The 17,065-nt window shown below is 43.2% G+C and overlaps 1 protein-coding gene across 4 annotated transcripts in view; it reads right to left on the reverse strand.

Annotated features, from left to right (window-relative positions):
• Nucleotides 1–830: 830 nt before the first annotated feature.
• The window catches only part of ACTN1 (actinin alpha 1), a 124,610-nt gene continuing 108,375 nt past the window's right edge, over nucleotides 831–17,065 (reverse strand). For 2 of the 4 annotated variants that reach the window (XM_021004843.2, XM_078151554.1), the window contains exons 13-22: nucleotides 16,674–16,782; nucleotides 15,616–15,756; nucleotides 14,036–14,218; nucleotides 13,745–13,879; nucleotides 12,144–12,323; nucleotides 11,291–11,437; nucleotides 7,512–7,592; nucleotides 6,950–7,015; nucleotides 5,675–5,833; nucleotides 831–1,904 (exon numbers count right to left, since the gene is read on the reverse strand). In XM_021004843.2, coding sequence (XP_020860502.1) covers nucleotides 1,746–1,904; nucleotides 5,675–5,833; nucleotides 6,950–7,015; nucleotides 7,512–7,592; nucleotides 11,291–11,437; nucleotides 12,144–12,323; nucleotides 13,745–13,879; nucleotides 14,036–14,218; nucleotides 15,616–15,756; nucleotides 16,674–16,782 — 1,360 coding nt within the window. In that variant the 3' untranslated portion in view covers nucleotides 831–1,745. The remainder of the gene's footprint in view (nucleotides 1,905–5,674; nucleotides 5,834–6,949; nucleotides 7,016–7,511; nucleotides 7,593–11,290; nucleotides 11,438–12,143; nucleotides 12,324–13,744; nucleotides 13,880–14,035; nucleotides 14,219–15,615; nucleotides 15,757–16,673; nucleotides 16,783–17,065) is intronic. The other 2 variants (XM_021004845.2, XM_021004844.2) reach the window with 2 other exon arrangements.

Here is a 17,065-nt window from a genome sequence, read left to right on the forward strand (position 1 = left end):
AATAAGGGGTCATTTGGTCTCTATCCCAGGCACATTGTGATTCCTTACATGACAAAATCCCGAAAACATAAAAACCCTTTTAGACCAAAAGTTCTCCTGTACTGTGAAGCATGATTTATCTTTCAGTTGCTAAGCCCATTTCTTCCACAGCCTCTCAAAACTCCCTTAAGGGTAAGTTTCACATAACACAGTTCTAAATGAATGAGTACATGAGTTGGTTGAATCATGAGAAAAAAACAACCAGTAAAGTTGAGGTCCATTCATCCATCTGGGGAAAGAGATGGGGATAGGTGCTGCACACCTCTGCATCACAAGAAATGAAATCGGAGCCTATGAGTAATGAGCACCTTTAAACTATACTGTTCTTAACTTTTCCCAAAGCATAACCATTCTTCCATTTAATTTTGTGATATAAGTAGGGCAGATATAATCCTCATTTTGGGCAGTGGGGTTTAGACCTATGAGTTCATCAGTGTACAAAATTGTGATCGTGGCCATTCCCTCAACCAGTTCAGGTGGTAGGCTTAGAGAGCTGCGCGAGACGCTGAGCAGTTAAGTGCTTTGCCTTTGGTGACACAGCTAATATACGTATGCTACAGGCATAGTGAACCTCTATACAGTTCCCCAGCTCCATTTATACATGAGGAAAATGAGGCCCTAGGAAATCAGGAGGCTTGTGCAGGGTCACACAACAAGCGTTATATGCAAAGCTAAGGACTTTGGACTATAACTTCAATGGTCAAAGAAAACAATATGGAGACAGGTACCACACACCTCCCTGAGGTCCCACGAAATTTCCCAACAGCAGAAAGATAAGACACAGCAAAGAGTTATCACAAGAATGCTGCTTTGTTTTTAATATGGTTTGTGACAAGCAATATCAAAGTCATCCACTCTTTCCAAGTTTGTCCTGACCTTTTTTTTTTAATAGACAACTTTAAAATAATTAAAACAAAACAAAACAAAAAAAAACATTTTGTGCACTGAGAAGACTGATCATCATATCTCTGGAATTAAATATGAAAAAACAAGCGATGTAAATTATTTGTCTTCCTAAAAAACAGCTATCTCTGAAGTTTGTTTTTTTTAATATCATAAAATATTTCCATGAAACGAGTGAGCAAGCAAACATGCATGCACCTGGTGTGTCTTTTGACAGAATTTCCTCCCCTCACTGAAAGATGTGGGACTGGAGGAATGGACATAAAAGATGGAACAGATAAATTCTTTAAAAAAAAAGTATATTTTTTAAAAATAAGGATGGAATGTCGCATTGTGCTTGCTTATTTTCCTATGTCACAACAAACAAAATACGTGGTGCAAATAGTTCTATTTTCCCCTTATCCATTTCAGTCAGGTGGAGAAAAAATACCTTTATTTTCTATAATAAAATATGTGGGTTTTTTGGTTTGTTTTTTTTTTAAACATTTTTTTTCTTTTTTGCAGAAAATAATTTTGTAAACTGTTACCACTTTCAGAGGGTGGGAAGATTCAATATAATGTCTGTCCCATCCCTGAAGATGATGGGAACCTGTGAGTTGACACCAAACTTCAGGGTTTAGAGGGGAAGGGAGAGGAAAGGAGGAAGTGGAGGACAGTCCAACAAAGGAGGCAGAGGTGGGGGGGCTTGCATTGCATACAGAAAGAAAGGTGCATCTGGACAGGAAGAAGAACCCTGGTAGAGTCTGGGAGTTTGTATGGTAATAAAAGAAGGGGGTTTGTGTGGGAGGGGGTCTAGGAGTAGGTTAAAGGTCACTTTCGCCATAGAGGGCTGTGGAGAAGGACATGTAGTCCAGAGCACCAGGCACTGCATCTGGGCCTGTGTAGGGGGCCATCCGTGCAATGCAGTATTCTGCTTGGTCAGGTGGGAGTTCCCGGCGTAGTTCATCCAAGGTGATATAATTCTGCAAAGACAACAAAGAAATTTAGTAACAGGCAACATCTAGAGTAGAGATCAGCTACTGACATTATGATCGCTGAGGAATGCATGAGGCCTATTCACCACCACTATGGCCCTCCCTGTTGCTCATAAAAGTCCTTCCCCATTGGCTCGTCAACAACATGATGGAAGAATACAGTCGACTAACCTTGGCGTGCCATTTTTAAAAAGTCACCAACCCCTTTTCTAAAAAATAACGGCTTATAAGTGTTGCTACAATATCTTATGCAAGTGGTCTAAACAAACTGAATACTCCCTATCGTACATGGGAACACGAGAAAGATCCACGGTTCAAATACAATGTTCTGTACCTGACAGCACCACCAAGGAGTGGCACGTGGAAGGGCAGGGCGGCACATTATGATCAAGGATAGAATAAGACTAGGTAGCGTGCCAATAGCTGTGGCAGTGGATAGTGTCAGGCCTGGAGCCAGGAAGACTCATCTTCCTGAGTTCAAATCTGGCCTCAGACACTCACTAGCTGTGTGACCCTGGGCAAGTCACTTCACTCTGTTTGCCTCAGCTCCTCATCTGTAAAATAAGCTGAAAAAGGAAATGGCAAACCACACCAAGAAAACCTGAAATGGAGTCACAAAGAGTCAGACATGACTGAAATAACTCAATAGTGGAAAGATTAAGGCTAAAAATCTGAGCCCAAATTCTTCCTAGTTTCTGTCTGCCACAAAGTATTATGACCTTCGGTAAATCCACTGCTTCCTAATCTGTAAAATGAGATGGCTGCTTCTAACATTTCCTTTGGGGGAGGATCCTGGCTCTTGCCTCTGACCTCAGTTCAGCCCATATTCCTCTCTATCGCCCATATTCCTCTCTATACCCTTGCATTCTCTGATCCTGGTCCAGCCCATTAACCACCTTCTGCGGTCAGAGGACCAGGAATTTCTCTGTTCTGCTGTTGGTCTCCATCTATTATCTTCCTTTGACATCTCCTTCCATTGTAAGGCCAGGAATCCAAACAGGACACTAGTGGCTGGGTGGGTAACTAATGTGTTTTGGGTGTCACTGAAGTCCCAGGTTTTCCGCCAACAATGTCAAAATAGCACAGGGGTGTCCGTGGAAGCATTCAGAGGGAACAGGGTGATTCAGTGCCTTCCGCAAAATGGAAAGAATAATCCTTTCCCTGTGACTCCCTTCACAGAATTAAAAAGATTAGAATCTTTCATCGGAGGAGGATGAAGGCTGAGAACGAATAGGACCAAAGTCAGTAAAACCATGTAAGAATGGGGAGGGGCAAATAGCCTTGAAAAGAACAATAGGAAAAGCTCCTGAAAAACTATCACTGAATCATGGAGGAAATATAAGTTTTAAAAGTCCCAGAGGCTAGATTGCCAAAGGTGTGTCTCAAGAACACATTCCACTGGAATAGGCCTCGACAAGATTAGGCTGGTTGGTTTTGTGAATGGATATCATGGAAAGGGGTTAGTTACAGGGCACAGTTTTTTGGTCTAGTGCTGGGTCAACTGACTTAGAGATCGCTAACAGGAAATATGATGGGAGGGAGAAGGGTACTTAGGGGGTGGGACAGAATGCAGGCGGGAAGAGAGGCAGGGACTCCTAGGCAAGCGTCTCACTATGGTAGGTAGCTCCTATTAGAAAGATAAAGCTGCATACTGCCAAGACTCATAAGGTTTGGAACACCAAAGCAGAGACAAAACATACATGTAGGCCAAGAAGAGATTAGAAATAAAGACAGCAAATGAGAAGTCGCTGTTATCTTCTTAAAAGTTTATTTGTGCATATATATTCGTGCATTGCCTCTTGTCAACAATGGAAATGATTTGGACTTCATGGTTTTGCAAATGATTTAGGCATAATTCTGTTTATTTCATTTTTTTAAATTGCTTATAATATTTAAAAAAATCCTCAAGTTAACTACTCTTCTAAAGAGCACAGGGAAATGGCGGAGATATGCAGAAATGGGGGAGATATGCCTCTTTCAAGAATTCAACCAATATTCCCTGATCCTGAAATGGACCCTATGGCTACCATAGAAGTGGTCCTCTCTATGATGCGGTTTTGAGAACGGCAGGAAGACTATCTTGACCCTAAAATATCAACTGTGAATGAGATACCACCACCAGAGATTCACTTCCTTTAGAACTTTCCAAATTAAGAGGGTTTTTAAAAATTATTATTATTAATGTGAACACTTCCTAGGAAAGATAAAAATTGCCGCCATTTTCAGTTCATACTTTAGCCTCCATAGAGCAGAGGTATAGAGTAATTACGGACATGAGTGACACCAAAAATACTCTAATTTAGTTTACTGGTCTTATATGAGACATGGCATAGCAGAAGAGATCCAAATTTAAAAGAAAAGTTAGCATGCCAAAGAAGCTTTTTCCTTCACAAATCAGCTAATGGATCACCCCCTACCCTACTCCATCAAGCCCAAATTGAAAGCTTTCCTCTCTCTTCACTCTTGGGGGGAGAAAAAAGTGCTCAATAACTCCCCACAAACACACAAATCAAGGGACCCCCTAGTTTTTAATGAATAAATCAAAAGAATATCAAACCAGCAAATAATACACTCTTGTCCTGGTCCCTTCTTTGCCTCTCCACTATCTTTTTTTTTGAGACTGGGTCTCCTTATCTCGCTCAGCCTAGAAATGCACTGGCCACTTCAGTAGCTCAATCCCACTACTGATTAGCAAGGTAGCTTTGATCTACAACTTTTCTAACCTGGGCCAGTTTGACCCTGCCCTCACAACATTCCCAGAGGGCTTATATATTGGTGCCAGACTTAGGACAGACATCTGACTGGTTTCTACCTTAACTGCGGCTTAGAACTTCCCAAACTCAATCAATCCACCAGCCTTAGCCTTTCTAGCAGCAGGGATTTCGGGTGTGTGCTACCATATCTGGTGAACTGAGTCCTCTTCTAATCCTGTTTAAGACTCTACCAAATTTGACCCACTTTTCCTTCCTTTCTTTAAAAAAAAGTTACGTGGCTCCATATCTAGTACTGCTGATTTCACTCAGCATTGCCCCACAGAAGTTTTCCTACATTTCACATTTGTTATTTTTATAGCACTGCAATATTTCATTATGGTGGTGTGCTATAATTTATTCAGTCATTTTTGAATTGTTGGGAGATATACATTGTTTCTGATTTTTTGCTATTACAAATGGCACTTTCTTCACACAAGTTATAGGACCACAGCTTTAAAGAGGTTTCCATCTCTTGGAGGTTATCAAGTCCAAACCCCTCATTTTACAGATGAGGAAACTGAGGCTGGTAGAACTTAACGCGACTGCCAATAGTCATCTGGCTCTATATATCAGAGGCTAGATTTAAACTCAGGTCCTTCCTGTCTCCAGGTCTGACATGCCATCCATTACACCATGCCACCCTTCTATAGGTCCTTGTTCCCTTTCTATGATGCCTTTGGGATAGAAGCCTACTCATGAAATTGCTGGCTCAAAAGTCACCCTTCTTAAATAGAGTCAGATTGTTCTCTAAAATGTTTATAATCTTCTGAAGGAAGAACAGAATAGAATGCAATTCCAACACGACTTGTAACACTGATTTTTTTTTCCTTTCTAATGACTGTGATGGAGGAGGAAAAGGAGGAGAATAAGGAAAACAGCATCAATGACAGAGGTACTCAAGGCTATGGATCTGTCTCTGGAGAATCTTGATCTGCATTTCTTTACCTGACTCTTATGTGAGAGACCAGAGCCCCTAACAAAGCTATGATTACACAGTAAACTTACCTTGTCCCCAGCCAGGATCTTGAAGGAAGCCATGACTTGGTCAGCTGTGTCTGTATCGGCTGTCTCACGGGACATGAAATCGATGAAGGCCTGGAATGTCACTACGCCAATGCGGTTAGGGTCTACAATGCTCATGATTCGGGCGAACTCTGCTTCTCCCTGAATGGCAAAAGACAGCACCTGCATCAGCCCTATAGGCTGGACTCTATTTGAAATATCTAGCCCTACAGGGGCTCAGTCAGTGTCTAAGGATGGACGGATTAGTGCTGCCCCTACTTCATGGGGAGGAGAGATTACAAAGGGATTACAGAAATTTCCCCAACAAAACCTAAGTTGACTTGGGGGCCCAGTTCATAGGTATGTCCTAATTTTAGGGCCCTTAGTCCACCTTGATTTGGACACTTAGACTCTTTTTCCTTAGAGGGTTCTTTGGCTCAGCACATTATCCTCTGAGCCAGGATTAACAATTCATTAAAGAAAAAGCTTCCACAGACAGAAAACTTTATACCCCTCGCTTGCCACTCAGCACTGGATGCCGAAATGAGGTAAGAATAAGAAAAGGGAAGAAGACGCGCTGGCAAAAAGACTCCAAACTCAAGCCAATTTAGAGTGATGACTGAAACAGATGTCAAGGTTTCCTGCCTTGCCTGAGAACAGGGCAGAAACAAAGAAGCATATTGCCCCAAAGTTCAGATCAATATGAAAGATAGGACTATTCATAGCTCCCAGATTGTGCCTGCCGGATGTTCCAGGGGAGAAGGCAATGTTTGTGAGAACAACGAGCAAAAGCCTCTTCTAATACAGCCAGGCATAATAAAACATCAAGACTGGCAGCATATGGTGTCAGGTCACCCAGCTAGTTGAGAAGAGATATCCTGACATACCCACCTTACCCACCCTCCCCGATATCACTCCATTCCTTCTCCAGCCCTAGCATTACCTGTGCCCAAAGAAAGCAAGCTGATAGGAGGAAACCTCTTGTGACCCATCCCCCCAAGTTTATTCCCAAGGGGCTAAAGAGGAACATCCTGGCTGAACTGACCAGGTCCGTGAAGAAAATAACAGCTGCTCTCTGTATTTATCCACTCCACCCCTCGCACCCCCTCTGATTTTTAGTGATCACCTAGACCCAGAGAAAACCCTTCTACTTTGACCTCACCTCACTGGTTGGGTTCACAGACCCCACCCCTCACACAGGGCAGGAGTGAGGGCATGTGGCCACGGGAGGCCATACCAACCCTCAGGAATGAGAAGGGGGCATCCGCTTTACGTTACCATATTGTAACCCATGGAGATAAGGCAGGCGCGGAAATCGTCTGTGTCCATCATGCCTGTCTTCTTCTGCACGAAGGCAGTGACATTTAGACAAAGGGAGGGCAGGAAAGATGGGAAGAGGAAAGGGCCCACACCAGTTCACCAAGAGGCAGGACACGGACAATGAAGGGACAGGGTTTATTGGATGGTGGGGCAGAGGAGAGAGATAAAAATGAAAGAGGAAAGAAGAGAAATACAAATTAAGAGTGGAATGCATTGCAAAGAACAAGAGATAGGCAGAGGCCAGCAGAGATAATGGGAAAGAGAAGAAAGTGAGATTCCCGAGAAAAGCAGTCGGGGAAGGGAGTCCGAGGTAGAGATGGATGCAGGAAGGATCCCCCTCAGAAGGAGAGGTATCCACAGTCAGAAAAGTCAACAGAAAGGAAAGGCACACGTCCAGAGGAACACAGGAAGGTAGGGGAAGGGGAGAGATGCAGACAGAGAGAGAAAAGAAAAAGGAGAAACATGTTATTGATCACCCCAGACGCCACCCCTGACCACGTTCCATGCAGGTGTTGAGTACCTGGGGGTCGTTGCCAATATCGTAACCCAAGCTGATGAGGCAGGCTTTGAACTCCTCAGGACCGAGTGTGCCGGAGTGATCCTGGGGGCGGCCGTGGTGTGCCAGGCAGCAGGACATGCAGTGGGTGCCACAGGAGGGGAGTGGGGGGAGGGACAAAATGCACAGGGATGGCGAATGAGGAGGCGGATGGTGTGTGCCATGCAGGGAGGGAGGGAAAGCAAGCAAGTGGGCGGTGGGAAGTGAGGAGAAGAGATGGAGAGAGAGATGTGGACATGATCATGCAGATGGAAAGGGGTGAGAAGGGTGAGGGGAGAAGGGAGAAAGGGGAAATAAAAGTGCATAAGGTTAGATACCAAAATGAGGTTTCAGTATGTGCTCACATACAACCTTGCTCCAGACAACAGGACCAAAACAGGAGCCTCCCAAATCAACCCTTCCCTCCTCCCGTTCCTTCCTCCCCACCCCCTCCCACAGACACACTCAAGTCTGCAGGGAGCTCCACTAAAGGCTCCTGAGATTATCTGGCGTGCCATGAAGCAGGCAGAGGCGTGGAGAGGCAGCAGCCTAATTAACCCACCCTTCCCACCCAATCCTCAAAGGGCCAGTCGGCCCACCCTTAGGACCATATTGACAGACACTACCATAGGGTGGCCTATATTAAGAGCCCATCTGTTCAATACAATTCACATGGGTTAGCCTGCGTGAGGAAAGGCGGGGTTCTGACTCCACCTCCACTTCTACTTCCTAGTACTCACACTGGAGGGCTCTTGGCGTAAATGAGGGCCAGTGATCAGAGTTCAAATTCAAATTCAAAACTAGAGGAGATGCCCACGAATAGCTGGATCACCTCATGGAGGGCTGAGGTAGAAGTAGGGGTGGTGGTGGAGCGACCACCAGAATGACTGTCTAGCTTTCATTCAAGGCCAAAAACGACGACTCCTACAGTTAAGTGATTCTGGCAGGAAAGCCGCGAAGGAAGAGAGCAAGTGTTAATTTGTGAGCTGTCCTTCAGCATGGGCCTGGTGAAGGGACACTTAAGGCAAGAAAAAGCAGCCAGCTAGCTGCCTGAGGGAATTTAAGCAGAGGCCCAGCTACAGGTAGGGGATGGACACCAAACCCTTAGGATTTTATGACTGGACATCAAAGAATGTTGTTGCTAGCGTCAGAATCTCGTTCTGATCTAACACCCTCCCCTCACTCCACCCCATTTTATAGGTGAGAAAATTGAGGCCTAGAGAAGGCTAAGGTGCTTGGAACAATGTTAAACAGCCAGGAAGTGACACTGCTGGGACCCAAACTCAGGTTTTTTTGGTTTGTTTTGGGCTTTTTTTTCCTAAGCCCGTGACGCTTTCCATTCAACAAACATTAGACACCTATTATGGTCAGCACTGATAATAGACAAAGAAAAAAAAATTAAACAGTCTCTGCCTTCAAGACACTTGCATGGTGCTGGGCTTGGAATCAGAACGATCTGAGTTCAGATTTGGCCTATGGAGCCTGGCCAAGTCATTTAACCACATTTGCCTCACTTCCCTCATCTGTAAAATGGGAATAATAATAGCACCTACCTCCCAGGGTTGTTGTAAGGATCAAATGAGATAATAATTGTAAAGTGCTTAGCACAGTGCCTGGCACATAGTAAGCACTACATAAATATTAGCTATTATTTTTATTATCTACAGGGTAGGGAGGAGGAGGAGACAAGTAAATATCAGATAATTTCAAGAGGAAGGGACTCCTAACAACTAGGCATGGACACATCAAGAATTGCGTCATGTAGGGGGTGATAACTGAGCTGGGCTTTAAAGGAAGCTAGGAACTCAATAAGGTGGAGATAAGGAAAGAGTGCATTCCAGACACAGGAGGGTACTTATAGCACCTTGACTTTCAGAGGCTACTCAACTCTGCCCCGCTCACCAGGCTAGGCATTGGGTACTCCAGTGTGGTAGGCCCACAAGTTCTGCAAGACAGGTTGTTAGGATGTATCAGATCCCTTTCGACTGCTGGTGTGTCAAGGGCTATAGAGCCATTTTTATGGATCTGTGAAATTAGTTGACATGATGGGCTCAGAGAGAAAGGCCTCAGCTCTTCCCATGGAACACAGATTCTGAGACAGAAGGGATTTCAGAAGCCAATGAGTTCAGCCCGCTGTTGATCTAGAATTCCCTATACAAAATCCCTGAGAAATGACCATTCATACTCTGCTTAGAGACCTCTGGTAATGCAGAATTCCCTCAATTTCTGAGGTAATCCATTTCACTTTTGTACAGCTAAAATTGCAAGGAAGTTTGTCTTAAAAATCAAGGTGAAATCTGCTTCTTATAAAGTTCTAACAATTTCTGCTATGTCTCTCCTCTGAGAAGAGGCAAAGTATGATGAGATATAGTGGAAAAAGCATTGGTATCTCAAAACTACTGCCCAAATCCTGGTCCTACTATTTATTAGCAGTGTGACTTTAAGTCACTTAATCTCTCTGGGTCTCAATTTTCTCATTTGTGAAATGAAGGGGTTGGACAAGGTAAGGTCCATTCTAGCCCTAAGTCCCGTGAAATAAATGCGACCCTATTTCCAGAGAGCTGCCCTTTAAATCTTCCCCGTTGCTTTAAGTCATCCTCATGACATGGTTTAGATGACCTCACCATTCTGATTTCCCTCCTTTAGAAATGGCACAGCTTATTAAAGCCTTTACTTAAATGTCATACCCAGAAGACAGCACAATACGCCAGCTATGGTCTAACTGTGGGGAAGTACAGTGGGATTGTGATCTCTTTTGCTTCTACTAATGTGTGCTATTATGTGTATTAGGATTTGGGGCCATGACATCTTATTATTGACTCATGTTGAACTTTCAGTCAACCAGAACTCCCAGATCTTTTCCAAACATTGTCTAGCCATGCCTGTTCCCTAGCCACTTGCACAGTTAATCTTTTTCAACACAAATGCAGTACTTAGTGTTCGGTCACTTAGGGTGACCCCATGGACTATACAGTCCATGGGGTTTTCTTAGCAGATATTGGAGTGCTTTGCCATTTCTTTCTCTAGTGGAATAAGACAAACAAGGTTAAGTGACTTGCCCAGGGTCATATAGCTAGTAAGTGTCTTGAGGATGGATCTGAACTGACATCTTCCTGACTCTAGGCCCAGCACTCTGTCACCTAGCTGTCCAAGCAAAGTACTAATTCTGCTAAATTTCATCTAATTAGACTGCTCACTGTCCTAGACTTTCAAGATCTTTGATTCTGATTCTATAATTCAACATTTTAGGCAGCACGGAATAGTGAACAGAGAAGCTAGTCTGAGAATCAAGAAAATTTGGGTTCAAATCTCAGGTCTGACATGTACTGGCTATGTAACCCCAGCCAAGTTAGTTAATCAGAGACACTCAGGGCTCCAGGTAATTCTAAGACTTAAGTCACAGATCAACTGCTGTGATCTGCTTTGGGCAGAGGAGTTTCCTACTCCAATGATATAATAGGTCTAAACCAAACAAAAATAACTTAATTATCCCTCCTAGCTTCACGTCAGCCCCAAGTCTGTTGAGCATGCCATCCACCTATTCCTTCAATCAGAGCACTGGCCATAATATTGACTAAACAGAGTCAAAGGTTCAGGGTACCCCATTAGAAAGACCTGTGTTCTGAGCTATCTCTAGGTCCTGGTAAAGCTCTGAGAAGGAAGGATCCTATCCTGGGGAGATTTCTCATATCCATGAGGTCATTTTGAGGATGTATTTCAGTGAAGGGGAGCAAGAGGAAAAGCTCAATAAGCCAAACTCTTACCCGGTCAAAGTGGTTGAAGGAGGCTCGGAACTCATTCATCTGCTCCTGGCTGATCCCTTTGGCATCTCGAGTAAGGATCTGGTTCTCCACTTCATTGATGGTTCTGGCAATGGTGGTGAGGAGCTGTTCCCAGCCCACTCGGATGTGCTGGGGGATCAACGTGGCTGTTATCAGAGTGAAACCACCCAAATCCTTGGCTTTCTCCTTCAGCAAAAGCCCAAAAACCTATCTGTGCATTTCACACTGATTTTATCACCTCACCAGTGAGGATCCTTTGGAGCAACATATTCTAAGGCAGAAATACTCCTAAACAGGGAGCACGGTAATGACACTAATAGTGACATAATCTAAGCAAGTAAAAGAAACAAGAACTGAGGGAGCTGGGAGGATAACCAATGATGGAGATGAGTAGAGTCAGAAATATACTAACAAACAGACCTTGGGGAGAGGGTAGCAGGTTACTAAAATGAATAATTTGTCTCTCACACATCACCCCAAATCTCCCTTTTCTCACTACCAAAAAAAAATTTACAAAACAAAACAATGGTCTTGGGAGTTAGGGCCCTGTAGATTTCTCTCCTTTCCAACTAAAGAGATAATGTATAAACCTATAAATGTTTTACACACACACACACACACACGCTTTGGTTTAGACATTCCCAATATAGCAAATGTATCCTACTGCTATTCTATATTGGAAAGAAACTGCTGGAAAAGGAAGGAGATTAGAAAAACATATGCACCAATGATGACCAAGAAGACTGTTCCTAAGGATTAAAGCTGGTTCTGTTTCCAAGTTTTAAGGTTAAGGGAGACCAACACCAGCCCCAGCTTTTCCTCCCAAGGATCATACCTCCATGGTATAGTTGGTATGCTTGTTGTCAAAAATAAGAGCCTCCTGGATCTGCTGGTGGTCTCCTTCCAGCTGGTCAATCTTTGGTTTGTAATTAACAATGCTCTTCTCATACTGTCGAAGGTGATTGAGCTGGTCCTCCAAGGTGCCATGCATCTCGATGGAGATGCGGCCAATCTCCTACAGAAGCAAAGAGAGAGCAACATTGCCTCAAAGTTACCCCCACCAAAGAATTAACACAACTGTGACCTACAGGGAGAAATTTTGGGCTCCCAGGAATCTCAGCACTTCAACACTTTGAGTTCCTGTTGAATCATGGCCTTCCCCAGGCCATGTCTATGGAGCCTTAAAGAGTTTTAAGAAGATTAAGACTCTCAAAATTGAGAAAGAATAGGAAAGAACCCAACATCTTTGCATTTTTGATATGTAAAGTCAGAAAAGGCAAGGATTGTATCTGTTTAACCTAGTAATATTTGAGTCTAGAATTCCTTCAGGACTCCCTCAGGAGACAAAGAAGTCCTAGAATGGCTGAAATGATCACAGAAGAGGACAGCAAATAACAAAGTCAACCTAAATTCCATTGCCTGGCTTTCTAAGCCTTTTATAATCTCAACCTATCCTACCTGTCCAATCTTATTTCCAAACATACATATTTCACTGGCCACTACAAAAATCATGCTCCTTCTCAACTCCATATAGTTGTTAAAGCTGTTGTGGCTGCCTGGAGATCCCTCTTTCTATTTAAATTCAAACCATCCTTAAGAACACCAAGTTATGTCTCATTTAATCCAAGAGGCTGCCTCTCTTTCCCTCACTAAAACCTGATTTCCCTATGGTATTTAAGAATATGGACCATTCAGCCTAGCATTTAATGGTATAGCAGTTTATATTGTTCCCTGATTATTTTATATGGGTTAATCTTCTCTCCTGAAATGGAACATAAGGTCCTGGGGTGTGGGAATTGTGTCTTCACAAAGTCATTGGTTTTGACCCAGTAGGGAGCTTCCAAAAGTGTTGAACTCAGTCCTTCCCACAGAAAACTTCCAAAACTTCCCACTGAGAAACAGATTAAAACATTATTAGGAAATGTTTAATAAAATAAATAAAAATATTATACAACATAGATAATGTTAATTTGTGGTTTTCTAAGTCAATATGCAGCTCACAGGACCCTTAGGTAGAGTTGAATGGTCCCCATTTCTATTTGCATTTGACACCGTTCAACTAGTCTAATACCTTCATTTTGTAGATGAAGTAGATGAGACCCACAGAGATTAAGCACACGAGGTCACACAAGTTACTAAGTGACAGAATTGGGATTTGAATCCAGGACCTCTGAATCTGCCATACTGCCTCTTACACTTCTGTATCTCTCACAGTCTTAACATGTTGCCCTGCTCATAGCAGAGACCCAAAAAATAATTAACTGACTGAGCATGGGTTCCTCTAAATTATGGAGGTATCTTTGGGGTGCTAGGGTTTACTTCCTCAAAGACAGAAAAGAGAAGTCTTCCTTACAGAGAACGCTGAGAGAGAAGAGCTAGGAAACAGGGAATGAATGAGAGAAAGGAAGAGGGGAGAGATTTCAGCTTCCGCGTTACCTCCATCTTGGTCTGGATCCAGGGCCCAATAACATTGGCCTGGGCTGCAAACTGTTTGCGGAGTCGTTCATTCTGCTGCTGACGGGTGTGCTCCTCCATCAGGGCCTGGTCCCTCCGTGGTACTAGTTGCCGAACCTGGAGTGCCAGGAGAGATGAAAGAGGGGGCAGATTTATTTGGGTCCAGAACGAGTTGAACATTAGTTCTTCTGCTTTGTTCCTCCAAGCTTGCTGCTATTCACCTCTCCCCTCGCCCTGCACTCTGACCCTTTTTAAGCCCACTGCTTGACTCACATGATCCCATTTGCCATTGATCTCCTGAGGGGTGATGGTTGTGTAGGGATTGGTCCCAGCCATATTGACATGGTATGTCTGGACGATTTTGGTAACTTCATTATGGATTCCTAGAATGGCCTGTCGCTCCTTGTCAGCATCAGGGAGGGTAGCTTTGAATTGTTCATGGGCTGTGGTCAATCCCTAGGTGGGAAATAGGAATGTAAGAAAGATGGCAAGAAAACACAGTCATCAACTCCAAGGGTCTAGTGCCTTCCGTGTAAAATAACATTAAGTCCTCCTGGGATACTCAGAATAATGAACTGCTGGAAGCAGAGTCACACAAGCAGCCTTCTGAACAACCACCATCACCTAAATAACACGTGGCTCAAGCCAGGGAGAGAGACACTAAGAAAATGCCTGTTGCTACTCTAGAAACTAAAAATCATTCATAGAGCTAAAGGAATTATGGCTGGAAGGGATATTAAACCTAATCCAGAGGGTTCTTAACCTGAAGGTCCATTGCTCCCTGAGGTCTGTGGATAGATTTCAAGAAGCCTGTAAGCTTGGATGGAAAAAATATTTTTGATAACTACATATCAACATAATAGGATTCAATTATAATCCTACGCATTTTATTTTATTCACTTAAAAATATTATTCTGAAAAGGGGGCTTTACCAGACTGCCATGTGTCTATGACACAATCTCTAACCTAATCCAACCCCTGTATAATGTAGATGAGGAAAATGTAAGGAAATTGCTTAAGGTTATGCAGCTATTAACTATGCAGGGCTGACAGCCGACACAGAAAAGCCAAAATGGTGCAGGGAGCTTTATTCACCCAGTTATGGGAAGAAGCACCAACCCAGATGGCCCTTGGCAATGTGTGGCCCCCGGGATTAGCTCCTTTCTTTAGAGTATGGATACAAGGGTATAGACACCACAACTCTGCAAATCCCTAATCAAACTAGATGGACTTGACTTCTTTAGTCAATTAATGAGTATACATTAAGAGAGTACTACCATGTGCTGTGCAGTCAAACCAAATATGGAGCTTGTATTCCACTAGAACTTCAGAATGCATCTTTTCAGGGCTTCCAATCCAGGACCATCAGCCCTAAATCTTACAAGATATCTCCCTCTCTCTACTGCTGTTTCCCTATATCACAGGAAGGAGTAAATTCTACAGCCCTTAATGGGAGAAGCTATAGGGGTGTAATAACAATACTCTCTGCATCCTCTCTAAAGATCACTTTTATCCAAGCAAAATCCTATTAAAAGGAATATTACAGGCAACCTTAAAGCAGTAAGGCACCAAAAAAATGAAACCAGAATGCAACCTGATTAGAGGGGAGGGAGATGAAAGATTAGAAAGAAAAGAAAGAAGAATCCTACTTTCTTACCTTAATGATAATAGCAATTACCGAGAGAATTTATAGACTACTCAGATATTCATAAGCTTCAGGGCGGGGGGTTAGTGAGGGGAAGGAGTACTGGCTAGGATGCACTTGCTTTGTGCCTCTAGCACTTACCATGAAACCCTCCCGAATTAGCTCAGACTCACTATTCTTTAGGGACTTGTTGTGAGAAGGCGAGTACCTGGATCTCCTCTATGGTATGCACAATGAATGTATCTTGCAGGTCTTCCATGGCCCCTTCCATCCAGTTATTAAAGGGAGCAGCTCTCTTGGCATATTCCAGATACAGTTGGTCTATTGTCTCTAGCAGTTTCTCTGTCCGCTGGGCATCAACAGAATTAGGAAGTTAGAGGAGAAAACAGGAGTTCAGAAGATCATAGATCTAGGGCTAAAAGGAACTTTAGAAGCAACTGAATCCAAGCGTTTCGTTTTGCCTACGAGGAAACTGAGACCCGGGGAGGAAGTGACTTGGCCAAGGTAACATAGGCATTAAGCCGAAGAGGCATGATGTGAACCCAGGTTTTCTGATGCCTGGCTTCTCTTTCCACTGAAAGAGGCTGGATACAGGGCCTGGGATGACAGAAAGTAATAGAAGAAGAGTAATGTTCACTCTAAGGGAATCACAGTTTAGTTTAGACTCTAAACTCTAAAAAGTTTTACTGAACAAATCCTTTTATTATGGGGATTTGTTCTGTGAAGTTTAGATTCAGTCAAAGGGCCTCACTTAAGGATCCAGAAGGCCACACATGGCCTCAAGGTCTCAGGTTCCTCACTCCTGGTTTATTTTATTTTATTTATTTATTTGGCTAGGCAATGGGGTTAAGTCCAGGGTCACACAGCTAGTAAGTGTTATGTGTCTGAGGCCAAATTTGAACTCAGGTCCTCCTGAATCCAGGGCTGGTGCTCTATGTACCGCACCATCTAGCTGCCCCACCCCCCACACTCCTGGTTTAGAGGAGCTTAAAAGAGAGCTTGTATTCTGCTCAGAATAGTAAAAGATGCATATTTTAGTCAAGTCAAAATGGGGAAGTCTCAAGGAATTATGAATCCTACGTTTTCCCAATCTTGGACAGTCCTAGAACTGGGGAAGGAGAAGAGCAGGGGGAAAAAATAGGGGAAGAGAACACTGAGGTGGGAAGAGGGGGAAGAGAGGTTTCCTAGCCCAAAAGAGTAGAAAATTAAGAAGTAAGCAGGAAAAGAGGAATATATTTGAGATACAGCTTTCCTTTCAGAGCTCACCTCCAAAGCTTCCCTTCTCTTTTGGGTCAACGCTCCCAAGTTGTCCCACTGGTCACAGATCTTTTGGCAACGAGCATTGACACTGGGAGAATTGTAGTAATCCAATTCACTATAAGAGGAAAAAGACCAAGAATCATTTCATGCACTGCTCTTCAACTATAGAGGACTAAATTTGTGATTTCAAAATAATGTAATGACTAATCTTGATTATAAAGAACTAAGAAACTTATTTCCATATCTCCTGTTAGGAGAATGGTGGACGAAGAGCATGAAATCATACCTACAATGTAGGACATGGCTGATGTTTCAGTTTGCTTTGCTTAACACTCTTTCTTGGTTATAGGAGATGGTTCTATAAGGATGATTTTGAAATGATTTCTTTTTAAAATGAA

This window comes from Phascolarctos cinereus, unplaced genomic scaffold (assembly GCF_003287225.1).
Source record: "Phascolarctos cinereus isolate Bilbo 61053 unplaced genomic scaffold, phaCin_HiC Scaffold_3;HRSCAF=262, whole genome shotgun sequence".
NCBI classification, from domain to species: Eukaryota; Metazoa; Chordata; class Mammalia; order Diprotodontia; family Phascolarctidae; genus Phascolarctos; species Phascolarctos cinereus.